Source organism: Desmodus rotundus, chromosome 1, assembly GCF_022682495.2.
Source record: "Desmodus rotundus isolate HL8 chromosome 1, HLdesRot8A.1, whole genome shotgun sequence".
Lineage (NCBI taxonomy): Eukaryota > Metazoa > Chordata > Mammalia > Chiroptera > Phyllostomidae > Desmodus > Desmodus rotundus.
Window position 1 is genome coordinate 41,499,204 of NC_071387.1, and position 27,653 is coordinate 41,526,856.

The 27,653-nt window shown below is 40.5% G+C and overlaps 1 protein-coding gene and 1 pseudogene across 4 annotated transcripts in view; both read right to left on the reverse strand.

Annotated features, from left to right (window-relative positions):
* Nucleotides 1-5,151: 5,151 nt before the first annotated feature.
* Nucleotides 5,152-11,685, reverse strand: LOC112299728 (elongation factor 1-alpha 1 pseudogene; annotated as a pseudogene). The gene is made up of 3 exons (XR_011650844.1): nt 11,672-11,685; nt 7,313-7,319; nt 5,152-6,241 (listed from the first exon to the last, which is right to left on the reverse strand). The product of XR_011650844.1 is annotated as an elongation factor 1-alpha 1 pseudogene (transcript).
* A 5,826-nt stretch (nt 11,686-17,511) lies between these two features.
* CEP78 (centrosomal protein 78) overlaps nt 17,512-27,653 on the reverse strand; it is a 30,300-nt gene continuing 20,158 nt past the window's right edge. Inside the window, exons 11-16 of one of the 3 annotated variants that reach the window (XM_024555714.3) lie at nt 26,691-26,819; nt 21,322-21,399; nt 19,996-20,162; nt 19,042-19,213; nt 18,683-18,730; nt 17,512-18,142 (exon numbers count right to left, since the gene is read on the reverse strand). In XM_024555714.3, the coding sequence (XP_024411482.2) occupies nt 17,582-18,142; nt 18,683-18,730; nt 19,042-19,213; nt 19,996-20,162; nt 21,322-21,399; nt 26,691-26,819 (1,155 nt within the window). In that variant the 3' untranslated portion in view covers nt 17,512-17,581. The remainder of the gene's footprint in view (nt 18,143-18,682; nt 18,731-19,041; nt 19,214-19,995; nt 20,163-21,321; nt 21,400-26,690; nt 26,820-27,653) is intronic. The other 2 variants (XM_045191652.2, XM_024555723.3) reach the window with 2 other exon arrangements.

The following is a 27,653-nucleotide window of genomic DNA, read 5'->3' on the forward strand; positions in this document are numbered from 1 at the left end:
AATACCCACAGATGCACAGTCCTTCCCTCTCCCTGTGCCCAGTCCGGGGTACCGTGTCTCAGGAAAGGAAGTAGAAGTCCGTGATTTAGGCTCCCGGCACCATCAGCTGTGTGGCCGCTGCAATCTCCAGTTAATCCAAAGCCATGTGGCACCTTCTCATGGCCCACCAGCAAGAGTCCTCTCTTTACTTCACCAGAGCTGCCTGATCCTGGCCCTCTTTCTTTCCCCTCAGAACCTCGTGGTCCTCTCTACTCTCCTTCAGAACCACATGGACCTCTATCTACTTGTTTCAGAGCCGCGTGGTTCTACTCTTTCCTTCAGAGCCGCATGGTCTCCTCCCCATTTACTTCAGAGCCGCATGATCTACTCCTTTCTCCCCCAAAACCTTGTGGTCCTCTCCCTTCTATGGCTGCCGGGCCTAGGTTTAAATCCCAGCGCCCATCTTCCTTTGCAGCCCCATTTCCGACTCCTCCTACAGTCAATTACACCTGCCAGCATCCCCGTATTCTTCCAGCTTTACTGGGATGCCATAGTAAGTCTGGGCAGGTGTGGCCCCATGGCATGGAGCCAATCATCTCCAAGCTCTCACGCAGGCCCTGTAACCAGGGGGAGTTGCTTCCCAGTCCCACCTTGGGTGGAAGTCACTCCCATCTCCCTGGCTCAAAGCAGGGCCACAGCTATTTAACATATCCATGAAACCAGTTAAAGGTTATAGATATGTTAAATGACTGTGCCCGGGGTTAGTTGCAAAGCTGTTGCTACCCAAAACAGCTCTGAATGGCCCTGTTCCATGTGTCCCATCCCCCCTGGCTCAGGCTTGTGGGGGTGAGGACATCCTACACACATTTTTCTAATATTTTCTGGACACCCTGAATCCTGGACCCCATCACAAATCCCTTCTTGGGGCCCTCCTCTTGGCTGCACCCTGCTTCAGTACCGTGTCTCAGGAAAAGAAGTAGAAGTCCGTGGTTCAGGCTCCCGGCACCATCAGCTGGGTGGCTGCTGCAATCTCCAGTTAATCCAAAGCCATGTGGCACCTTCTCATGGCCCACCAGCAAGAGTCCTTTCTCCCCTTTTTCTATGGCTGCAAAGTCTCTCCTGCTGCCTAAGCCGCGTGGCAAAAAGAAGCACTCCAAAACCTCGTGGTCCTCTCTACTCTCCTTCAGAACCGCGTGGTCCTCTCTTTACTTCACCAAAGCTGCCTGATCCTGGCCCTCTTCCTCCAAAACCTTGTGGTCCTCTCTTTCCCTTCATCAGAACCGCGTGGACCTCTATCTATCTACTTCAGAACCACATGGCCCTCTTCCTTTCCCCTCAGAACCTCGTGGTTCTCCTATTCACTCCAGAACCCTGTGGCCCCCTATTTTCTTTGGAGCCGCATGGTCTACTCCTTTCTCCCCCAAACCTTGTGGTCCTCCCACAGTCAGTTACACCTGCCAGCATCCCTGTATTCTTCCAGCTTTACTGGGCTGCTATAGTAAGTCTGGGCAGGTGTGGCCCCATGGCATGGAGCCAATCATCTCCAAGCTCTCACGCAGGCCCTGTAACCAGGGGGAGTTGCTTCCCAGTCCCACCTTGGGTGGAAGTCACTCCCATCTCCCTGGCTCAAAGCAGGGCCACAGCTATTTAACATATCTATGAAACCAGTTAAAGGTTATAGATATGTTAAATGACTGCCAGGGGTTAGCTGCAAAGCTGTTGCTACCCAAAACAGCTCTGAATGGCCCTGTTCCATGTGTCCCATCCCCCCTGGCTCAGGCTTGTGGGGGTGAGGACATCCTATATACATTTTTCTAATATTTCCTGGACACCCGGAGTCCTGGACCCCATTACAGATCCCTTCCTGGGGCCCTCCTCTTGGCTGCACTCTGCTTCAAGACTGCATGCTGCTTGGGGGCAGGCAGGGTCCCAAAAAGAACCAGAGGGAGGAGGTTGTGCTTGCATAATGGCCATTTGCCAGCCTCACCAACGGGAGCAAGCCACTTCACCATCCTGGGAGAGGGAAGGGCGTCTGAAAAGGACAATGAAAGCTTAGTTCCCCAAAGCTCTGAGACGGCAGATACTCATCTGTGTGGAATTAGAGTGACTGATACATGAAGGGCAGGGAAAAGGTCTTTCCCTCTGCCTCCCCAATATTTCCATTTCCTAAGACACACAGGCCTCAGCGTTGCACAAACCACAGCTGTTGCTCCTGGGGAAGGATGCTGAGTGCGGGAGGACCCTGTGAGGCCTCTCCCTGCCCCGCCACCATTGCTCTGTGAATTCTCCGGAGGTCAGCCAGGGGACCCTGAAGGCTCTGAAATGGGTCACAAAAGAACACGGAGTAAATTCACTTGAGGCTCCACCAATGCCGTGGCCTGGAGATCCTCTCCCCAATTTATTTTCCATCACACCTTTGCCCAGGTAGGACTTTCTGCAGAGATCATTGGAGAAAATGCAATAAACTCAAATGAAGGTATAAAACTACCCCAAATAATAAATGCCAATAATATTAAAATGCCTTGATTTGAGCTATATGAAATGCCTCACATTATTAAATTCTCAGGGAGGAATTAAAGTCTTAAAAAAAATAAACATCCTTTTTCTTGAAGGTTGAGCTCTAAAGAAATTAATTTCCCCCCAAGTTCTTTTTGGTTCATAGTCTGTCAGAGGGGCCTCATTCAGGGATGGGTGGTGGAGTCTGGCGTTTTCTGCAGTTGTCTTCACTGCAGAGCAATCTTGGCTTCAGCGTCTCTAGGATGTCTGGAGTCCACGACTTGTAAGCATAAACCCAACTGGGAGAAATCGCTCTCATGGGTTTCTGCGGCCATGGCACCCTCCCCTCGTGGGCAGAAGTCCCACGCTGGCAGAGGCCTGTGTGCTGCCACAGATGTTTTCTTTAGAAGCCACTTCTGCCCAAAATCATTAACTGCGGAGGTCCTTGCTGATCTGACAGACACAAAGAAACATTTTTCTTAAATATTGTTACATATATCGGGTGCATATGCATTTGTACGTGACTAATGTCAAGCCATAATGTTCAAGCTAGTCATGACCTTGAACCTATGCACCCGTTATATGTAACAATATGTAAGAAAAGAGTTTCTTTGTATCTCTCAGGTCAGCTGTCCAGTTAGGGGGAAACCCACCTTGAGGAGGAGTCTCTGCCTGCCTGGAGGTGAGCAAGCACCTTGCCTCTTCCACAATGGGGCTCAGAAGTCAGTGAAGAAATGAAGCTGATTTCAATCCCTCCTAGAGCTCCTCCTGAAGGAGGCCGGCTTGTGCTCAAGTCACTGGCAAGCCTGTGAGGTGAAGAGTAGCAGGACTGAAGCAGTGTTACAAGCGGCTGCCCACGTGGAGGCAACGACCTGCCAGGCCCATGCTTCCTAACCCGAGGCCAACGGCATTCGCCTCTCCTTCCAGGAAGCTGGGGGACATGGAGACGTAAGCAGGTGGAGAGAGGCATCTTTTCATTGTGGAGAAGAATTCTGGGTTTAGATCTGATCAAACATGGAGAAACCCCGAGTGATTATAATCGCTCTGTAAGTCATGAAGAAGACTTAACCCAGGTAAGTGTGAAGTTCAATCCCTGTCCTGATCTAAAACAGGAAATACCTGAAAAGCCAGGTAAATCACAGACAATTGAAGATCTTGGGCCTGAAGCTTTATCATAACCTAAAGTGAGAGGTCTGAAGTGTTAACCACTACCCCTCACCCACTCACCCCCTCACTCCCTCACCCCTCAGTAAAAGATTCAGGGAAAATCTGTCAGTGAGAGAAAACAGAAACTTTATCTTGTCAATTGTATTCAAAATCTAGGCGTTAACGACTGGGACTTTATTCTAAAATGAGTGATTTCTGCAAAAAGTCACTTAATTTAAAAACCCTAATATTTATTTTTTTTAAAACAAAAATGAACAGAAAAGTCTACAACACTTTGTGAGGCAGTATCCAATTTAAACTTACAGTTATTAGGGTTCTTAGGGCATAATACCAACAGCAGAATTGCTGGGTCAAAGGGCAGTTCCATTTTTAGTTTTCTGAGGAAATTCCATACTGTTTTCCACAGTGGCCTCACCAGTCTGCGTTCTCACCAACAGTGCACTAGGGTTCCCTTTTCTCCACATCCTCTCTAACATTTGTTTGTTGATTTGTTTATGTTGGCCACTCTGACTGGTGTGAGATGGTACCTCATTGTGGTTTTAATTTGCATCTCTCTGATGGCTAGTGATGCTGAGCATCTGAACCCTGAAACACCAATCCAAAAGAACCTATGCACCCCAATGTTCATAGCAGCACAATTTACAATAGCCAAGTGCTGGAAGCAACCTAAGTGCCCATCAGCAAATGAGTGAATCAAAAAACTATGGCACATTTACACAGTGGAATTCTGCGCAGCAGAGAGAAAGAAGGAGCTTATACCCTTTGCAACAGCATGGATGGAACTGGAGAGCATTATGCTAAGTGAAATAAGCCAGGAGGTGAGGGAAAAATACCATATGATCTCACCTTTAACTGGAACATAATCAACAAAAGAAAAAAGCAAACAAAAATAACCAGAGACACTGAAGTTCAGAACAATCTAACAATAGCCAGAGGGGAGTGGGGAGGGGTCAGTGGGGAGAGGGGTTTACAGGAACTACTATAAAGGACACAGGAACTACTATAAAGGACACCTGGACTAAATCAAGGGGGAGGGTGGAGGCGGGTTTGGCTGGGGTGGGGGGGAGGGGTGGGGAGAAAATGCAGACAACTGTAATTGAACAATAAAAAATTTTAAAAAATAAACTTACAGTTATTATTTAACTACATTGGGGAAGAGAGCAACTTTAAAAAGTGATACAAGCCTAAGTGTCCATAATGACCGGGAAACCCAGAAAAAGCATGTTTCAGAGCCTCACCCTTGCTGTTCCTGCAGCTCAGCACAGAAACAGCCAGCAGTCCGCTGAGCTGGGAGCTTATTCCAGGGTATGACTGATACCTGGCCTGAGGAGAACACCTTTGACCCCCTCTAGGTTTTCAAATCTTGGAATAATGTGTGAAAGTGTCTCCTATTTGGAGAACGAGGTACTCCATTCTTAGGGAAGATTTAGGTGAAGCTTGACTTTGGTATTAAGAAAACAGAGCTGACTTTAGCAAATGGATTTTAGTGGGAGTTTGGTTTTTTTTTTCTCATTAAACTTTGTTTTAATGGGTCTCAAAATTCTGTGACAGATTTTGGTCAACTTGTTTCCATTAAAAAGTACTGATTTTAAAAACTAATAACTTAAAAACTGCCACACACACAAAAAAACAAATGGTCCACAAAACATTCTCTTTTCCTTCTGAAGGTTTTACGATGCATTGTAATCATTAACCAGTCCTTTACTATTAAACTTAAGTGGCCAATTGAGACAAACAGTTCTGAAACCGTTCTTCCACCACTGATTAACACTGGGGTGGCAGGTGTTGGGGGTAATATTCATTTAGCCTTCTGAGCTTTCTGGGCAGACTTGGTGACTTTGCCAGCTCCAGCTGCCTTCTTGTCCACTGCTCTGATGACACCCACAGCAACTGTCTGTCTCACGTCACGAACAGCAGAGCGACCCAGAGGAGGATAGTCGGAGAAGCTCTCAACACACATGGGCTTGCCAGGAACCATGTCAACAATGGCAGCATCACCAGATTTCAAAAACTTTGGGCCATCTCCCAGCTTTTTCCCAGAGCGACGATCAATCTTCTCCTTCAGCTCAGCAACTTTGCAAGCAATATGAGCTGTGTGACAATCCAGAACAGGTGCGTAACCGGCACTGATTTGGCCTGGATGGTTGAGGATAATCACCTGAGCTGTGAAGCCAGCAGCTTCCATTGGTGGGTCATTTTTGCTGTCACCAGCCACACTGCCACGACAAACATCTTTGACAGACACGTTCTTGACATTGAAGCCCACATTGTCCCCAGGAAGAGCTTCACTCAGAGCTTCATGGTGCATTTCAACAGACTTTACTTCAGTTGTAACATTGACTGGAGCAAAGGTGACCACCATGCCAGGTGTGAGAACACCAGTCTCCACTCGGCCCACAGGGACAGTACCACTGCCACCAATTTTGTAGACATCCTGGAGAGGCAGACGCAGGGGCTTGTCAGTTGGACGAGTTGGTGGCAGGATGCAATCCAGAGCTTCCAGCAGTGTGGTTCCACTGGCACTGCCATCTTTACGGGTGACTTTCCATCCCTCGAACCAGGGCATGTTAGCACTTGGCTCCAGCATGTTGTCACCATTCTAGTGGGAGGGTTTTTTTTATTATAAATAGATATATTTGGCATAGATTGTGCAAATTTAAAGTGTACAACATGTCGATTTGATACGCTTATCTATTGTAATATGATTGCCTTTATAGCATTAGTGCCTCTACCATATCACATACTTATTTCTGTTTAGTGGTTGAAATAGTTAAGATCTAGTTTCTCAGCAATTTGTAAAAAGATTTTATTTATTTTTAGAGAGAGGAGTAGGGAGGGAGAAAGAGAAAAAGTTACATCGATGTGAGAAACATCAATCAATTGCCTCTCCGACACTCCCTGATGGAGGAAGGAAGTGCAACCCAGGCTTGTGCCCTGACCAGGAATTGAACCAGCAACCTCTCGCTTCCCAGGAAGTCCCCCAAACAACTGAGCCACACCAGTCAGGGCTGGTTGCTCAGCAATTTTGATAGTTACCCTATAACATTGTCTATATTCACTATGCTGTGCATTAGATTCGTAGGACTTAATATTTGCTGCTTGCTGTGAGTTTGCACCCTTAGATGTCTCTCCTATCCCCCACCTGACTTCAGTGTTTTCAGGCCCTATCAAACATTATCATTTAGGATACTGGCCTGGGATTAACTGGTTTTAAGACTTTGTGAAGTTTTTTTTTTTCCATTTTCTTTTTTTATTTTCTTCTCCAAATTTCTAGGACTTTGAGGACTTATTTTTCTAAGACATTAAATAAACCAGTTAATCCTCACTGGTCTCTCATGAACAAAGCTATTGATTATTTAATCCATAGGAGTCCTCCTTATCTGTTTTTTTTAAAATTCACACTGGTTTAAAATCAACAAACTGTACGAAGAGAACGTGGGCATGAGGTTGAGCCCTTCCGACCCCTGTTGTATGTTACGTGCCTTGTGAGAAGCCTCTGTACTGAGGGATCGCCTTGTCACAGCCCTAAGTCACCAGACATTTGTCTTCTTGTTTTTTAACTGTTTGGCCAAATTGTATTTTAAAACTCTCGTATAGACATGTAAATTTGAACACTCAGGCTTTTAGTGTAATGAAAGGGTTTTAAAATGGGGAATCGACCATAAATTACCTTCAGACTACGGAGAGTTAAAGAGCACAAGAAAGCTGGGCTTTGGAAGTAACACACAGATGGAGAACGACTTTCGGCCATAAAATAACAAAGCAAATGTCGGAAAAACTTGCACAGCAGTTTTGTCAGGGGTAAACCGAGCAAATAAATGTTTGGAACACTCTGGCCAGTGTTTTCAAACCACAGGACATGACCCATTAGTGGATTGTGAAACCTATGTCATGGGTTGCCAGCAGAACTTTCTTTAAAGGAATGAAACAGAACGACATGGAGTGAATCACTAGAAGTATAGTAAGAATGGTTCGATGAAAATTTCCATTGTTTATATGCGCACACAAGGCAGGTGTGGGCCAGGGTGATTACCTTTTACTTTGCATAAAATATAATTTTTACATGGGCTGCGATTAAGAAAAAAGTTTAAATACATTATGTAGGAACACCTGAGGGGCACATGCCTTGGAGAGGAAGTCATATACTAAAGCTCATTTTTGTTCAGATGTTAGAACAGATGAAAATTAAATGGACATAGGACATATGGAATAACAGATTATATATTTGCCTTTTCCAAGTTTTCTGAGAGGAAGAAGGGTTAAGGAAATTACTTGTCATCTATAAAAACATACTTATTTTAAAAAAATCAAATAACCTAGAAGTAAATGGAGCGGAACGTGAAAAGCCCCTTTCCTTCCTCCTCTCGCAATCCTCTCGCCTTCGTCAGAGGAAACGGCCGGCAGCTTGCTGTGCACTCTCACGGGCTGTTTTCTAGGTGTGCACACAGACACAGGCGTGCTACGTGTGTGTGGACAGGCTTTTAACCATGTGCATGTAAGCAGGAGTGTGCGATATTATCGTGCAACTTGCGTTCCATATCACCGTGTCTTACAAGCATTTTCACATCCACACCAAAGAGTGACCATTTTGTCTGCCGCAGAGTATTGCGTGGTGGGACTTGGTTTGGACCAACTCAACAGCTTCCCCGTTCATGTACAATCGTGTTGTTTCTAATTTTTGTTGTCTCAAAAAATGCCTCAATATACATCCTTATATCTCAGTATCCATTGTTATATCTGAACCTATGTTCTCCTAGGACACGGGTGTGTATATGTCTTTGGGGTCGGTGCCTAGAACCAGAGTTGTCAAACCAGAGGCTAACGCATTTTAAAAGTATTCATGTACACTGCCAAACTGTGCACCCAAAAGGCTGTGTGTGCTTACTACATACTCTTCCTCCAACAGTGACGGCGCTCATTTCCCCACGTTCTCTGCAGCACGAGCAATTACCCATCCTTTACTGCCTGCCGTCTCAGTGGGTCCAAAGACAGCATCTCGTTTTCATTTCCTGACTCCTTATGGAGTTCAATGGTTTTATGTGTGTTGTTTATAGTTCTTCCTTTCTATAAAACTATTTCATATCCTTCTTCATCTTTGGTTTGGTTTGTAGGTACGTTTTATATTAATAATATTTTCTCTTTATTTATATTTAATTTGTGCACAGATTACATTTTTTTTAACGCAGTTGAATCTGTCAGTCTATTTTTCATGGGCTTTTAAAATTGATTTTAGAGAGAAACATCACTTTGTTGTTCCAATTATTTATGCATTCATTGGTTGATTCTTATATGGGCCTTGACCAGGGATTGAACCCACAACCTAGGCATATGGGGATGATGCTCTAACCAACTGAGCTACCCAGCCGGGCCTTCTTCATGGATATTGGGTTTTGTGTCTAGCTAGAAAGGCCTTACTCACCCCACATTTGTTACATTTTTTTTCTTATATTTTCCTCTAGTTGTTTTTACATTTCCATGTGTAATTCATCAGGATTTTATTTCTTGTCCATAGCATGAAAGAAGAAAATGTTTTCCAAATAGTCAATAATCATCATGGTTTAATCCTTCCCTACTTATTTGTAATGCCATTTTTCAAACATTAACTTCCTATATACATAAACATTGCTCTGTTCTGTGCTTTTAACCCATTGAATTTTCCTGTGCCAATACCACACTATTCCATTTCCCCTGGCTCCATGGATCGCTTTGATATCTATTCAAAATGAATTTTATGCTCTATATCTTCCAGGTGAATTTTATAATCAGGTTGTTGTACCATTGAAAAAAACATGGCCATGTTTGTACGAAATTGCTTTGAATTTCTAATTTGGTAGAACCGACATATTTACTTTGGGTCTTCTCACAGAGAATTGTCGCTTGCTCTCCTTTTTGGGTGGGCCTTCTTCCATACCCTTCAGTATAGATGTTTTTTATTCATACAGGCCTTACATGTCTTGTTAACCTTGTTTCTAGATGACTAGGATCTTTTCCTCCATAAATGTAGTAATTGGTTATTGCCGGTATATACAAAAGCTTTTGACATTGGTGTTACACCTGCCTCCTTACTGAGCTTCCTCATCCGGTGTAATAGTGTGCCAGTTGATCATCATGGGTTTCTTTTCTGTCCAAAATACTTCATTACAAACAATAACAGTCTTGTCTTACTTTCCATTGCGTATACTTTTTAGTACTATTTTTGTTTTCTTTCTGAGTTAGCAAGAACTCATCAGAATTTTTACCAAGTTTGCTGTAAATTTCTGTTAGGTGTATTTGACCCAACTGCAGAAGTTCAGCTGAGGAAGCTTCCTTCTGTTTCTAGGTTGTTAAGGGTACTAGAGGATGTTTGATTTATCAAATGCTTTTTCAGCATTGAAGATGGTACGAAATTCTTTAATTGGTTAATTGAATGAGCTATAGTGACTTTGCACGTCTGTTAAGTGAAGCTGCCCTACAGTGTTCTTTGGGTTATAATTTGTGCAGTTTTGATATAAGAATTGTGCTAACCACATGGATGGAACTAGGAAGCTTTATGTCTTTTTTCTATCCTCTGGAATGATTTACAAATAAATGTGTCCCTGGAAGTTTTGTCTAATAATATTTGTCTTTTTGAAAGAAGTTCTCATACCAGGCTTTCAATTTCTCCTAAGATGTTTGGTCTATTTACAATTTCTACCTCTTGTCAATTTTTAGAATCTATATTTTTGGCAATCCTCAGACTTTATGTAGTTTTTCAAATTTACTGGAATGAAGTTCAACAATTATATTGGGAGTAAACTATAAATTGTATTCCTGTGTAATTTTAGAAGTCTCTGTTCATAGGTATCTTTCTAAAAATTATTTTCCCCCTTTTATTCTATTTTTAATTTTTTTCATTTACAGTTTACATTCAATATTATATTAGTGTCAGGTGTACAGCACAGTGGCTAGACAATCATGTACTTTACAAAGTGTTTCCCTGATATTTCCAGTGCGCATCTGGCACCGTACAGTTGTTACAATATTATTGACTATGTTCCCTGTGCTGTACTAAAGTTATCTTAGTGCTGGGTGTGTGTTTCTGTTAATTCCTTATTACAATTTTTCTTTCTCCTATTTTCTGAAGATTTATTAGTTTTTATTTAAAAATATTTTAGGTTTGTTGATCAAATTTGCTATTTTAATTTCTGCTTTAATTTTTTAAATTCCTCACCTCTACTTTCCTTTGGTTTATAATTTTTTCTAGCTTCTAAAGTTAATTTTTTTCCACCTATTTTCATTTTTCTTCCGGTAAAATAAATAAAAATCTATGAAATTTCCTCTAACACCTGATTTGGCAGAATTCCCCAGGTTCTGAGAAGTAATTTTTGTTAATTCTAAATAGTTTGTAATTTGATTTCACCTATGAATTATTTAAAATGTAATACAAAATTTCCAGTGTAGAGGCCCTTTATTCGTTTTATTACATTATGCAGAGAACGTGATTTATATAATCTCTGTAAGTTTCTCCCTCACATGACTCATTTCAGTAAGTACGCCACAGGTTTTCCAAAAGAATATGTATTAATGATGGATGCAAATATGTTAGATATCTTCCCTATCTTGAATTTTTGGTGGGAAGAGGGGGGCCTGAGCTTTTTGTTTCAAAATTATTACATAGTAAAAGTGGCTTTTTTTTTTTTGCAGGGGGGGGTGTACAATTCCATGAATTTTAACATACGTGTTTATGTTACCCCTACTACAACACAGCTCATCACTGAAAAACTCCCTTTTACCCCATCTTTGTCATCAAGTCCCCTCCCACCCCAGCACCTGGCAACCGTCGATCTCCTCTCTATCACTGCAGTCAGGTCCCTTTGAGGATGTCATATGAATGGAGTCACAGTGTACGTAAGCCTTTGAGATTGCCTAAAGATGTAACCTTTTAGCTTCTTTCACTTAGCATATGACTTTGAGATTCATCCAGGTTTTATATGTATTAATAATTTATTCAGTTTTATCGCTGAATAGTATTCCATTGAGTGGAAACACCATTATTTATTTATCCACTCACCTGTTGGAAGGCATTTTGGCGTTAGGAGTAGAACTGCTGTAAACATCCACGCACAGGGGTTTGTGTCAACACGAGTTTTTCTCTTTCCAGGGTAAACACCCAGGAGTGAGACTGCTGGGTCATATGGTGTGTTTAATGTTTAAAGGCAATGCAAACTGTTTTTGAGTGACACACCATTTCGAATTCCTATCAGCAATCTCTGAGATTTCCAGTTGCTTTGCATGCTCACCAGTGCTTGATACTATATTTTAAAATTTTAGCTATTCTGCTAAGTGTATAGTGGTAGATCCACTGATTTTTGAAGAGATGTATTAAAATTTCTCTCATCATTGGTTGGTCCATTTTTCCTTGTACTTCTAAGTTTTTGTTCTATAAATTTTGAAACTGGGTTTTCATATTGCAGATACATTTAAAGAAATATTTCTGTAGAACTATACTCCTTGTCAACCAAAAAGAAACATTTTCTTTTTTTATTTTGGTCCCATTTCATGGTTTTCATCTTGGGTTCTATTTATTCTATTTAATCTGAAGTTCACACAGCCACATCTACTTTTATTAGCATCTGCCTGGTATACTTGTTTCTTTGTATTTCATGGTTTTTTAGATTCTTTTTGCAAACAGCACATAGCTGGATTTTGTGTTTTTACTCAAGCTCAAGGAATTCCAGAATCTAACCTACTGACAGTCTTTGTGAGAAAAGCATTTGGTCTTGCTACCTCGTGTTCTTCTCTATGTAGCTTTCTTGTTTCCTTCCTTTCCTTGGATTTTTAAATCCCATCGTCCCTGTCCCTGTAGTTTGACATATATTTGGTTCTCTCTCTCCTTCTCTTGGCACATAGTACACGGGCAATTCCTTGCTCTGCTGAACTCAGGCCTGGCCGTGTGCCTTCCTTGGCCAGTAAAATGTGAATCAAAGTGGCATGTATTACATGCATCTGAAACTGTAAGTCAGTGCGTGTTGGGTCACACTCTTGCTTCCCCCGCCATGGGGATAGCCCCCAGCGATGTTCCACACTAGGTGCAAGATGATGTGGAACAGGGCCCTCGCCTGTCTGTCAAAGGCACATAGACAGATGGACACAAATACGTCTCTGTTGTTTTAAAACACTAAGGTTTGGGGCTTGTTACTGCAGCGTCACCTACTTATTGTTATACCTTTGATTTTTACATATATTTTAACGTATCTTTCTACCAACAACTAAACATTATATCCTTTCTTTGAATAAGAAAAATCCTAAACATACTTTTTATGTATCCTACCTTACCATCTACTCATGTTAAAACCTAGAATCTTAGTTCACTTTATGTTCACATATGCATTAATATTTATCTAGACTTTTCCTGACTATAGGTATCTCTGGTTATTATGAAGGGAAGGCACATGAAATCATGCTTCTTTGATTTAAAATCTTTTTTCATAGATTCATTGTTCAGTTTGCTTGTTAATTCCTAGACAAAATTTTCTTCTAGTCACTGACAAGAAGTCTAGTACTGAGTCTGTGTTGCTCATTAACATACATTTGTGCACTTACTATACAGCCATCACTGTATTTTTCTAGGATTCTCGCTTTCCTTTCCTGACTTCTGCCTCTCACCGCTTGGCAGTGCATATTAAGGGGATCCCTCATACAAATTTTCCACCTCATTAGTTTAAGCTTCAATTGAATCAATTCTGCTATTTAGTCCATCCTCTACTATTTTATTTTTATCATCATATTTTTAATTTCCAGAAAGTCTATTTCTATTGTCGAGCACCCTTTCTTTATGGACATAATATCCTTATGAATCTCTGAAGAACTTGATAGTATTTTTAAATTTCTTGGTTCTAGTAACCACTTTCTTTGAACGAGTTAATTAATATTTTAATTTGATGCCTCCTTTTGTTACTGGTTTCCTTCAGTTTTGATGATTCTTGGCTGTCCATGTTTATGGATGAGGGCCCAAGACCAAACTCGGAAGTGTTTTTCCGCAGCCAAATGAGTTCTGGTTGCCTTTCAATGAACACCAATTCTAATCACAGCACCTCTGTTAATTACAAAGGGACCACAGCTGGAGTGTGAGTGTGGGGAGCTTATTTTCAGTCTCTCCTGTAGTCATTTTGGAGAATGCCCTTCTTCTCCGTGTTTCCTGTGTCCGAACCCCTACTTTGGAGTGCTGCTTTCTTAGCCTGGTGGCAAAGTCCAGAATTAGTGCTTCAAAGCTGTGGAAAGCCTCAACTGTTCCACTCTGTGATTAACTGATCCTTCAATAATCTGCTTTTTATCTTCTAAAAATCCTACATTGTTCATTTTCTGGTTTCCCAACTATTATTTTTGCTTTAATATTTCTCCAATCATTTCAATGGGATTCTGGAAGAGTAAAAGAATGTGTTCAGTCACCCATGTTAAATTATAAGTTCCAGCATGTAGTTTATAATGGAGAATCTTTTTAAAAATTAATCATCTCCTATCTTGCTGTTTCTTAAAAAATGAAGTGTTATACTGTCTTGAGATTAGGGATTGTTCTGTAACTATCCATATGAAACAAGATTAATTATAGGATATAGTACTGGATAGGAATACAACAGTAATTTTCGGCCACTAGTAATTATGGGTAGATTTAGGGTAAGACACAAGCTGCTTGCTACAGTATCACATCTGGTGCTGTTAAAAACAAAAACAAGAAAACCCTATTTACATAGATTGCGTATGTCCTGGTAAACACTCAGCAAAGGTGTCCAACAGTCTCTCAGTAAAGGTACGTACTCGTAACCTTCTGTAACCCAAGTGAAAATACTCTATTTTAATGAAGTGGTTTTGCTTCAGGTTTAGTATTGAAAATTTAACAATCATTCAAAGGACTAATATTGTATATAGTCAGCAGCCAAATTTTAATGGAATGATTTCAAGTGGTTGATAAAATATATGCAGAATATGAAAGAACTTTAAAACTATGTTTATGTGCATGTGTCTTACAAATCTGTGGCTGAAGAAAAATGAGGCTATCAGTATGAACTCATTTAACTTCTACCTCTTCCCACCTGTATTCCCTCCAAATTACCAGGATCCATCCAACTTTAAGAGTTCAAGCCCTTTTTGTATCATTTTGCAATGTGAACCCTGTTCCTGTTTATTTCTTGTCCTTATTTCCCCGATTCTCTAAATTACATATCTAGCAATTTTCCACTGAACATATACAGATGAGTCACCTCAAATTTACTGAGGAATCAAACAATCTACATCCTCCTCTCTTGGGATCTCTTTCTTCCTCTGTTCAGAGCATTCATGCATCCCAGGCTCCCACCTTCTCCGAGATCCTGCTGCGGAGATGAGCCTCACTCTTCAGCATCTTCATTATCTCCTTTAATTGGTTCCATCCTTTCAACCTATAAAATTTAAGTTCCTCTGATTCTAAAAACTTTTTTAGCTGTTTCCTCATCCCATCCAAACTGTTTCAAAGAGTAGCTTGTACCCACCGTCCTCACCCTCCCCTCAGGCAGTCCTGTTCCCTCAACTTACTGCAACCAGTCTGGCCTTCTCTGCCACATCACTGAATGGCTCTCCCCAGTGACCCAGGCTGCCCAAAGCCTGCCACTTTCTGCAGTGTGACACGGTCTACTCCCTCCTTCTTGGAGCTCTATCATCTCTGCCCAGGATCCTTTCTCTGCTTATCAGTCACTTGGTCCCCACAGCTCTCTGTAAGCTCACCCACTTTCATGATTTTAACTACTGCTTATATGTAAATCATGTAGTTTTTATTTGAATACAATATTTTGAAAGCAAGGGGCTTCACATGCATGTGCAGTTATCTACACGATTTCCTGAATTCTACAGGTGCTTTAAAACCTAACAGGTCCAAACAGTAACTCTTCTCCCCCATAGTTCTTTATCCCCCGTTTCCAACCTCGGTAATACCACCTAGCCTTAGAGACACAAAGGGGAGGCCAGCCTCCGCCTTCCTTCTTCCTTCCTTTCCATAACCGAGTCTTGCTTGTTTTATTTCCTAAATAAATTCAAACTTATTTCCCTTCACCCATACCTTACTTCAGACCCTTTCTTCCTCTTGCTATTGCCTAATGAAAAACTTACCAAATTGGTGTTTGCTGGAACCAGTTGTCAGACACGTCTATTAGAACAGATCCTATAATCCACCCTACCTTGTGAAGGGCTACATGCCACGTGCCTGTCTTGGAGATTCAGAATGAGCCTTAGTATAGGATGGCCTTGAAGAGTAGTAAAGAAACCTGCTTAACTTTATGTAAGCCATGGTCTGCCGTATGTTTGCCTGTGGAACGCTTTCAGTAGGGACAGGAGAGGAAGTGGGGGTGTTTAAATCCCACATAAGAAACAGTGCTCCTCACAGCAGTGTGGTGTAATTGATCTCCATGCTTCTTCAAACTGGCCTGCCACATTGGAGCTGATGATCTAGAATGCAAACCCGAACATGCCATTTCCATTCTTCAGTCGTACGTATCACCTCACTCTTCTTGAGGAAGAACCAGCTCCGTGCAACACGGATTCTAAGACCTGCGCTCACTCTCCCGCTGCCTGCTTTAGCATCACTTGCCACTGCCTGAGCACATCCCACTAATTCTAAACTACTAGTAGGTGTGGTTTCCAAACACACCACTCTCACACCCACAGCTCTGTACTTGTGCTTATGCTGCTCCCGGTACCCGGGGCATCCCTTCCCTTCACCACCTCTTTGCCAGTTTCCAACCAGTCTTTTAAGACTTCGCTTAGGTATTACTTCTTTAGGTGATCCTTCTTGGCCCCACTTACCTCTTCTTTCCCAAACACTGGGTAAATTCCCTAAGTATTCTCTGAATAGAATGTAACATGTTGTATTAAGATACCTGCTTGTGTGTCTCCTCTCTCTATTATCAAAGGGCCAAGACTACATCTTGTTCACTGTTTTATTCCCATAACACTAAATTAACGATTACTGAACCATATAGTATTCATTCAAGTATTGTAGCAGCTTATCTGATAATAATCAGGCAGAACCTTCTGGAAGAAATCTGATACTCCAGCTTTTCTCTGATCTCACTCACCTTCGAAGTCGGTCTGGTTGAACTAAAAACTTATCTATACATATTTTATCACAGAGACATAATTTAGTTCGGAGACATGTGTTCACATACCCTTATATACTCTGCCTTTAAAAAATCCTGCCCAGCTGGGGGAAGGGACAGGTGTACAGGCCCACCCTTTGGCGTTCTAGTGCTCACCGGCTTTTCTCTCATTGTCATCCTTAAGCCCTTCCTCTCTTAACAAGGAAACAGAATAACAAAGTGATTAAGAGCATGGATACTGATTCACATCCCAGCTCTGCCACTTACTTAACTGAGCAATTTGGGGCAATGTACATAACCTGTCTCCTCGGCCACCTCATCTACATAATGGGCAGAAGACTAATTCCCTGCCACAGTGTTGCTGTGATCCACAAACCTGGTTAAGCACTTGGTACATGTAGGCTGCTCTGGACATTATGAATTAGGATACACTGATGCCTTCTGGCCATGAAATTTAGAATGTGTTCACATTTAAACCAAATGGTAAAACTATTCCACTTATTCACCCCCATCCCTTTCTAGTCCCCTCACCCTGTTTTGTTAATTTTTTTCTCACTTGATAGAATATAAGGGTATAAGTTCCATAAGGGCAAAGGCTTTGTTCTGTTCATTTCTAAGAACGGTAATGCCTAGAATGGCATAGTACCCGTCAGGCCCTCAGCAGGTACTTGAGTGAATGGTGCAAAGTATCAAAAGGAAATAAACAACAAGAGTTTCATTATAATGAAAAGAATAGATAATTCTTTCTCTAATGGCTTCCACAGAGAAGCCATTTAAAAACACCACATGCCACAATGAAAACATAAGAAATTTATTAAAATTTTAAGGCAAAAAACATAATTTCAAAAGATTTAGAGCTATGTCAGGCGTGATAGAGTATGAATGCTTTCTTGAAATTCAAAATCAGATTCAAGAGTATCACTTCCAGAATGTTCTAACAGATTGAGTTTACTTTTATTTGTCTTGGATGAAACAGTCACTATTCTACTTTCTTTCTTGGCAGAAATGTGATTTTTCAAAGATTCACTTTTAATTGGTTCATTAACCAAAGAGCTATTCTGCCCTATTCCTTTGCTTTTCTGGTTTACAGGTGAGTCAGAGCCGGAACGTAGGTCCTTTCCGGGTTGTTTCTTAGCAGAGTGTTTTTTGGTATATTCACCTGTTTTGGTCATTTTCTCTGAAGATCTGCTATTTCTAGACAACTCGTCTTCTTTTCTTTGACTTCCAGGCCCAGAAATCACATCTACTAAAGGAGAACATGTTCTAGCAATGAGTTCTTCAAAAGACTCCTGCTGCTGCTCAGTGACGTGCACCCCCAAGTTGTCCCTGGAAGTTTCTAAAGCCTCCTGAGTAGAAACTGGAACGTGCAGGGAGTCGAGAGGCAAAGGAATTCTAGCATCACCTGTAATTTTCTGAAACTGGAGGGGAAGAGAAAAAGACAAGACAAAATTTCAGTAATGAGCAAAGCCAACCATTAAAAATAGAGTCCTAACCTTCAATGTTACTCTGACCTTACTACTAAGGTAGTCAACTGATGACTGACAAGATTTTAGAGCCAGTTTTTTTCTAGCTGTATCTTGCCAAGTGATTCTCAACTTAACTTTGCTATAACCAAGGCTACGTCCGCTACATTTTCAAACTTTTGTGTCTGGGGGGTAATCACCCATTTCCCTTTCCTTCATTAGCAATAATAAAACCCTATTCCCTAAGAAAATTAACTTATTTCTATACTCCGGGCACACGTAAGCAGCACCCCATTTGTGACGAGACTGTGTTCTCAAGCTGGGGTTCCCACGACCAGTCTCAGACTGGCTGAGAGGGAGACGGTGACTCCAAGGAGGGGCTGAGGAGGAGCAGACAGGTTCCCCTTCCGTTCCCCTGATGGGGTGATTAACTATAATAATGGCCTATTTCCGCATCACTTATTTTTAAGTAATTATCTGTATCAGTACTTGTACCTTCATTAGTGTTCCTTCATTGTAAGCTGACTGCATACAAATAGAAACCTAGATGAAATATGAATAGAATAGACATTTACACAACTTAAAATTTGGAATATTTTCTCTAATGCTTCATGTCTTTCACTGAGCATAGTTTGCTTTCAGTCATACATTTTCAAAAGAACTTCCAGTTTTCTTATATATAACAAATGATATCATGAAATGGACACAAATTTACTAATTACAGATTTAGAAAGGACCCCAAAGAAGCTTCTAGCTCCCAAGAACGTGAACGAATATTATTATTTTCTCTGACTTGGTAACTCCCTTTTTGCTAATGAATCTTAGAATTACTAAGTTGTATTCTGTTTGCATACTTGGATATTTTGCATTTGTCCCAGGGCATTCTGCTTTGATTCTGGTTTTTCCTCTTCAAGTGCCTTCCTTGCTTCGCTAGGTGGACTAGTGAGAGTAGAGTTCAGCTGGGGACGACCTAGTAAGTGAAAATCGGACGAATCTATACCAGCCATGGCGGCAAGCTGCCCAAGCCTGGATGAGAGGAGGAAAAGGCAATGGTTACCACAGTCACATAAGGGCAGCTTAGATTTCCCCACACCCGAAATTACAAAATACTCTTATAATCCTGAGAGCCAATATCCTACTTCAGATTATAAGCCCCTCTCTTTCCCAAATTCTCACATTTCTCCATATTCATGCTCTGGGACCACACAGATCAACTAATCCTTTAAGTATCTCTCTCCCCTCAACATTGTGTTAACTACCATTCGAGATTTTATTCCCTTACCCGTCACCACTCCACTTCAAACAGGGTCTCACTGGCAGCTTCAACGTCTCCCACGCACCTGGTCCTCGGTCCCTCGCGTCTCCCACCAACGCTTCTTTACCACCTGTCTTTCCTTCAGTTTCCAACAGCGTGTGTGTTCCTCCCTTCCCAACACCAACCCATTCGCCGACAAAACACTGCGCCATCGATGATCAACACCCCCTTCTCTCTTTCAAATTGAATAAAAGGTAGGGAAATTCCTATGCCTTCTGAAATATTTTCAGTTAAAATTACCTTTAATTTTATCCCTATCAAAAACTATACTTACTCATTATTCTATCTATAGGTCACTCTACTATAATGGGCTCTCTACCAAAGCAGATCTACAATTCTGCATTTCTTTTAAAGTTTAATTCCTAAAATTTAGTACATTACATACAGTTACACACCAAACAGGACCACGGAAGTGGTGAAACGGCTCAAGTTCTTCAGTAAACTACCATTATAGTTGTGAGGGGGTGAAAGGCATGGAGAGAAAGGAACTAACCCAGCATCTTTAAGGAGATCCAAGAAGGCATGGAACTTTTGAAAAGAATTCTCGATGCTGCCCAAGACACCTTCGTCATTCAGGATCATGCTTGTCAACGACTGCGCTTGAAGGGCTTCAGACAAAGAGAAGTTGATGTTTCTTAACTGGGCATTTTCCTGTTCCAGCTATAAAAGAAGATTGGAAAGGTCTTGACATGATTTTGTCTCACTGTCATAAAAAAAGTAACAAATCTAAAATAAAACACTTAAAAACAATTAATTTGTAATCAATCTAGCTCTCCACCAGTAAAAGACATAATAAAAACCCAGAGCCACCTAACAAAGTTTCTTATATAACACTTAGGTGGTATATAAGTAAAACCGTTGTTGTTCTATTAATGATCTTTCAAAAGATCACATTTCTAGCTGGTTAAATTCACAACGGATCGTCATTTACATTAGAAAATTAGCTGCTTAAGGGTTCCCTTGAATTAGAAAATAAAACACAGAGTCAAATTTGAACAGGGCGTAATACAATTCTGTTGAATGTTAAAGATTCATTTTAATGAGAAACATATTAATTATGTAAGTTTAAAAGTCCTAAGCCATACCTGACTTATTAACTAAATGATTACCATGTTAAAAATGGTATGTTAAAAATATTTCCCCCCTTGCACGGCCCTCCCCTCACCATCTGTTCATCTAAAACCACATGTAAGCCCGATTCCAGTGTTTCTCAGAAAGGCCACTTGTTCATGGTGAGCCTTTTGTCTAACATAAACAGATACTCGGTATTACTGAGTGAGTAAGTGTTCTCCAATTCCCCCACACTCACCTTGTAATAATGTATTTATATAGAATTTGTCATAGCTTATGCCCGGCTTTCACGCATATTAGTCTAATTATAATTCTCATAACACATTTTTCTTTCACTGTGCTCTTAGCAGTTTCTCAATATCTTATACTTATTTAAATGGTTCACTTTCCTAATTCACTGTCAGTAAACAGTCTTATTATATCTTTTATGTTACTGTATATATATTATGAGCTTAGTAAGGGCTTTGTTGAATCAAAACATCATGAATGAAAAATAAGCTGAAGTCATATAAAAGTACACACACATAAAAACTCTAAGACTTTTACATTTTTAAAAATATGCCGTCTGGAATATAGATCATATTATAAATCATATGACCACTTACCATAAGTAAATACAAAGGTTTATAATTGTATAACCAGTTTGCAATATGTTACAGTTTTAAAGCTTATAAACTGTGTATGTGGTTTAAAATCAAATAAAAATAAAGCCAAAAAACTCTCCAAGTATAAAAAAACACTAGCTTACCTCACTAACTCGTTTGTCAGCCTTGAGCCTTGTTACTCTTTCCTCCTTTAGCTGCGTTAGGCACTCCTCCAGTTTCTCCTAGTGCGAAGAAGGAGAGTATGTGTTACAGACTAGTCTCACAGCATGGGATCCCCAAGTCTTTCCAGCTATAGATCTCACCGAGGATTTGGAGGCAGAGCCAGAAGTGAACTCAGATTTCAGGATTATAGCCCACTACTTATAATATCATACCATGATAGTAAGATTAGTTACCAATCTATATCGAATAAAAATGTTAAAGATTTATTTAACTCCCACTCTTTCCAAAATAGATTTGTGGCAGCTCACATAAAAGGTATATATGTCTATAACTTAGTTAAATAAATAAAAATTCTATTTTTATTTGTGGGTCCCTTTACTTAAGGAAGCCCTGTTAACATACTCAACACACCTGAATTATGTAACTGCAGATTCAAATGCATTTTTAAAAAAGTAAACACCTTTAAAGCACCTTACTATATGCCCAGCACAATTTTAGGAGGTTCGACATTGAATAATTTAATCCTCAAAACCCTACAAGAAAAAGACAATGATTAACTCCATGCTGTTTTACAGATGGGAAAACTGAGGCAGAGAGAAGAGTAGTAGCCCACCCAAGGCCCCACCATTAACTGAGTAGCAGAGCCATGTTTGAACTCAGGAAGGTGGGTGCCATTCCTGTTCACAGAAGTGGTCATTCTTCTATTCACCAAAGTCAATAAAATAGAATGGACACTGGTAAACTCCCTGACCAGTACTCCAGGAACGAGACACGTAGATCCTTGCAGTGGGGGACACTACTTGTGGTGTCACTCTAGGAGAGCCCCTGAGATTCCTACCTGCTGAAGTGCACAAATCTCCCCATCACTTAATCAAACACTAACCTAGGTGCTGCAGTGAAGAAATTCTGCAGGTGTAATTAAAGTTCCCCGAATCAGCCTTGGCTGGTGTGGCTCAGTGGATTAAGCACCAGCCTGCGAACCCAAGGGTCACTGGTTCAATTCCCAGTCGGGGCACATGTCTGGGTTGCGGGCCAGGCCCCCAGTGGGGATGTGTGTGAGAGGCAACCACAGAGTGATGTTTCTCTCCCTCTCTTTCCCCTCTGTCTAAAAACAAATAAGTAAAATCTTTTTTAAAAAGTTCCCCAAATCAGTTAATCTTAAAATAGGGAGATTATTCTGGGTGAATGTGGCAGCCAGGACCCAGCTCTTCCTGAAGAAGACGTGAAGTACAAAAGGGACAAGAGGAATGTTCTCTGTCGCTGGCTGTGAAGAAGTGTGATGTTGTGGCGGAGGACACAGGAAGATGATCTCTAGGAGTTAAGATTGTGCTCCAAACGCTAGCAAGCTTTCCTGTCCAATGAGGGGAACTCTGTCTCACCACTGCAGAAAGTGATTGATGCCAATAGACTCAATAAGCTTGGAAGTAGATTCTTTTCCAGAGTCTCCAAATGATAAATCAGCCTGGCATCCCCTTTCAGCTTTTTGAGACCCTGAGTGGAAAACCCAGTCAGGCTGGGCCTGGGCTCCTGACCAAGAGAACTGTGAGCTAACAAATAAGTATTGTTAGGTCACTAAGTTTGCGGTAATAGAAAAATTACTATACCACTCAAACCACAGGTTCATGAACAAAATAAGTGATTGTTATTGTTTTAAGCCACTGTTTTGGGTGGTTTCTTATACAGCAATAAATAAACAGAATACCTATACTTATTAAAATAACAAGGTATATTTACATATTTTAAAGGCTTTTGAACAATGACTTAAACAAGGAATTTCAACTTAGTTTAATCTACCCCTGGTGTGTGTGTGTTGAGGGAAGGAACTCTTATGTGCCATCACTGGGAGAGGAAAACTGGAACTACTTTCTGGAGGGTAATTTCTAGTACACACCGACAACCCTATGTCTGGGAATTTGCCGGAAGGACTTTGTCAGAGATGTGGGCCAGGCCAGGCCAAAGATTTATCTACCACCATGATGTCATATGATTGTTAACCTAATACCTTCAAGTTTTTATATGTTTCATTACCAGTTAAAGCTAGCCAAGCTTTTAATGAGGAAAAAGGGAAAAAAGTTCAAAACTATTTCATAGAGATTCTTAAAGAAAAAAAAAAAAAGGAAACCAAAACACGCCAGCACGTGAAAGAATTCAGAATGGCGGTACCTCTGGAGAGGGAGAATACACTGACTGGAGAAGCTGAGCAAGGGAGCCTTTGGAAAAGCTGTAAATGTTTTTATCTTGATGGGAGTGCTGTGAGTGTGTACGTATGCGAAGATTTGCTGTGCTTACAATTACGATTTAAGTGCTTCGCTATATTTATGTTATACCCCCATAAAAATTTTTTATAAAAAACCCCAAGCAAATGAACAAATCCTATCAATCACAGACAGAAGACTAAAATACTCCATTTTAACGAGTTCTCAAAAGCACATCCAACTACATTAAGCAATATCTCCCTCTAGTGCAGGGAAAAACACAATGTTAAACTTAGGAAAAAATGTACTCTCCTCCTACAAAGTAATTCACGTTTGAAAGAAAGTATGAAACCAAAATATCAGAAAGTAAATTGCTAGGCATCCTATTACTTTCTTCCTGTCATCTGCTCTTCTTCTTCCCTGCTATTCATCGGGTAGTTGGTATTTTTCTGGAACAAAGTTCCCATCATACTGTAGGTCAGGTTTTGTCCATATAACATTGAATCAATCATTTGTCATAGTCAGGGGAGCCATTACCTTGATATTTTTAGTGGAACACAGAATATTCCACTGAGCAGGTTTATCGGTCCACATTAAATCATTCTTTTACGGTTAAACACTTAAATTCTTCACAATTTTTCAATATTATAAGACAAAATAAGTATTTTTATGCCTAAAGGCTTTTTTTATATCTAGCATTAAATTTTAATGAAATAAATCAATAAAAATGAGGTGGGATCAAAGCATTTTTGAGGCTCTGTGGTACCACTCTCCAAACTGCCAAAAGATTCCTAAGATTTTATACTGCCAATAACAACGCGTCACTTGGTGTATTACCTCTACCGTAACTGTTGGCTCACTTCTTCACTCGAAGTGCAAGATATTTAAGGGAGCGGAGTGTATTTTAAGCATTTATCCCCAGCCCCTGTGCCTAGCACAAAGCAGATGATCAGTAAATAATTGCCGAATAAGGAAAAGCTCTGCCAGCGTAAGATTTATGAGTGTAGGAGACAAGGTGGGCTTTATTCTAGCTGGATATCCAGGTGAAAACCTGCTGTCTTCCTTAAATGTGCCTTTCTTTACTTGTAACTGGTACATTTCTTTTAGATTATATTTAAAAAATTCAGATTCTCTGGGGCAAAATCATAGCCCTAATCCTTAGCTATTTAACCTCGGGCAAGTTCAGTAACTTTCAGCCTCAATTTAATCATCTATAAAATGGAGGTAAGTTCCCTCCCTCATCATAGAGTTCTTACGAGAATTATGAGAGTTAACACACACGTAAAACCTAGAAGAGTGTTTGGTACGTAGAATGTGTTCAATTAATGCTAGATGATGAACATGTGAAAGCCAACAGTAGCAAAGGGCTTAAAATAAAGCAGCTGACCGTTGAACAACTCGGGTTTGGAGTGTGTGGGTCCCCCTAACGTGACTTCCAATGGACAGGCACAGCTCAAGCCCGAGCTGTTCAAGGGTCAAGTGGTTGGTGGTTGGGAATCCATGTAACTTGGTGGAGGGCCAAATGAAGTTATACTCGAATGTCTGACTGTGCCAGTGGTAGGTCCTCACCCCCGCGTTGTTCCCACCCACACATCCAGCTCTCTAGAGGCATCTGTTTCTTTGAGCAGGTTTTTAACTGTAACATATGAATACTAAAAATTGCAAAGAATGAAATTGTCAGTGTGACAAATACAGAGAATACTTTTATAACTATCACTCAAGCCTATAAGAAAAACTTATCGGCATCTCAAAAATCCCTCACATTCCTTCCCCATTATAAGCCCCGCTCCTCCTCCCAGAGTTAAATACTAACTCTGTTTCCCCACAGTCATTTCCTTCACATGTGTACATACCTAGCAGTATCGTTTGGTTTTACCAACTTCTAACTTTATGTAAAGAGAAGCATAGTGTATGCTGTCTTTCGTATCTTATTTAACTCGTTTAACATTGGTTTTAAAAATTCACCCACACCGTTGCCCGTAGCTCTAGTTCATTCCATTTTACTGCTTTGTAGTTTTTCCACTGTAGTAGTATACATAATTTGCTTAATTTTTAACTCTTAATGGATATCTGGGAGCTGGAAGGGTCCTCATGCATCTTAAGTCAGCTACTCCCTAGTTACAATTTCTAGTCTTCTTGGTCTCCCCTAACACCTATAGTCACTTTTCCAAATACAACCTCCCAGTCACCTGGTGAAGGAAACGAATACAACACACCCAGAATGACAGTGAGTGGGGATCAGACGCTCCAGGGTCTTGTCTTTACTCTGTGACTTAGAACAAACAGTGGAAGGGCTACAGTTTGTAGGTGCTCATTTACAAGATAAAAGGGATAATGTTACATGCTCAACAATTCCCACCACTCCAACATTTCAAAATTTTCTAAGTATCTTAAAACTTCTCTATATTATCATTAGTTTTAACTAACCCCCCCAAAAAAATATGGCTTCCTTTTTTGAAAATCAAATAGTAATTTCCATAGTCCTAATGGGATAACTAGTTTTAAATCTGTCAAGTTTTATACTAAAATCATACTAAATAATTTTTAAAAATTAAGTATGGAGTTTGTAGCACAAAAAGACAAGGTTCCTCCAAGTGATGTTTCCCTTATTTATGACCAATTATTAACTCTGCATCGAAGTTGAAATAAAATACAGTATTTTTGAGGTGCAAAAATCTGTCATAAAAATCCAATTTTCTTCTCTATCCATACAAACAGACCTATGAAATGACATTAGATGGCAGGTTTATTAAGCAATATAATGTAGGGCTTTTTTTATTTTAGGAAAGGAGACTATCAACATCAAAACTTTTTTTCAGCTTTTACCAGGCATGAAATCCTTGTACAGAAAGAGAATTCAGCTAAAACAGTCGATTTCCTGGTTTGTAGAAGAACGCTGAATCAGCTGACTACATTCATTCAGAACTATGATCATTAAGGCTCTCCCTAAATCTAGTATCTTTTATGGTTCAAAGGAAAGAAAAATATATTATTGATGGCATGTTTTGATTTTTATTTCTTAGAGTTCAAATGCCCATCTTTCACCTTGGTCTAAGCTCAGGAACCGGTCAAAGGGAAATGACGCGAGGGGAAAGTAGAAGCCTCACGCAAGCTGTCCTAACCTCCTCTCCATCGCGAAAGTGGTAACTGTGTACCTGTAAAGCTTCTTGTTTTAAACTGGTTTTCTCAGGCTCTTCGTGAACACTTTCTGAAGAATCATCGACTTCTTCAATTTCTGAGGAGGAAGGACTCTCTACTGTCACAGTCACAGGAAAATCTAATTGCTTGAAGAAATAAGTCAAGAAGTATAAAGAAATAGCATAAACCAGCAACCAAATATTAAAGGACATTTTTTAAAAAGTGATCTGACCCTGGCCGGGGTAGCTCAGTTGGTTGGAGCATTGTCCCGATACGCCAAGGTTGTGGGCTTGATGCCCTATCAGGGTACACACAAGAACTGACCAAAGGGTGCAGGGGGTAGGCGGAGCGGCGAATTGATGTGTCTCTTCCCTTCTCTCTCTCTCTCCCCCTCCCTCTCTCTCTGAAGTGGATAAATAAAAATTTTTAAGAAGTGATCTGAGTTATCAAGTTATTATTTATAAATGTCTTTCACTGCCCCTTAGTCTAAAATAAGCAATGACAAAGTAAAATGAGAGGAACCTGTTTTTTCTACGTTACTACCGAGAATTCTGTTGTAGATAGTTAGGATTAATATTTAGAATTGTCTGTATTATTTTATTAAATATCTTGTACATAAGCCACAGAGGGGCCAGGATAAACATTTTGTTCTCAGATGAACTTTTTACTGCAGATGAGAAATTTATTCTCCACCCTAGACACAGAGTCTGAAAGAAAATGTCATTTTAGAAGGAAAATCCATCAGGAGGGGACTGATAAAGAAGACTTAGAATTAATTAGAAAGCCAAACACTAGAATTTTAAAAAATAAATCACATACCCATACACAATTAAAAGTAACCCATCAAAGCCTCATCTTCCAACGTCCTTCAGCCAAAGCTTGTGTAATACTAATGCAACTCCTCTGTCAAGTTTCACTGCCACTGGATGTTGTTCAGCATGGTATGTCCAAAATTCAAACACTGGACCTGGTCACAACCC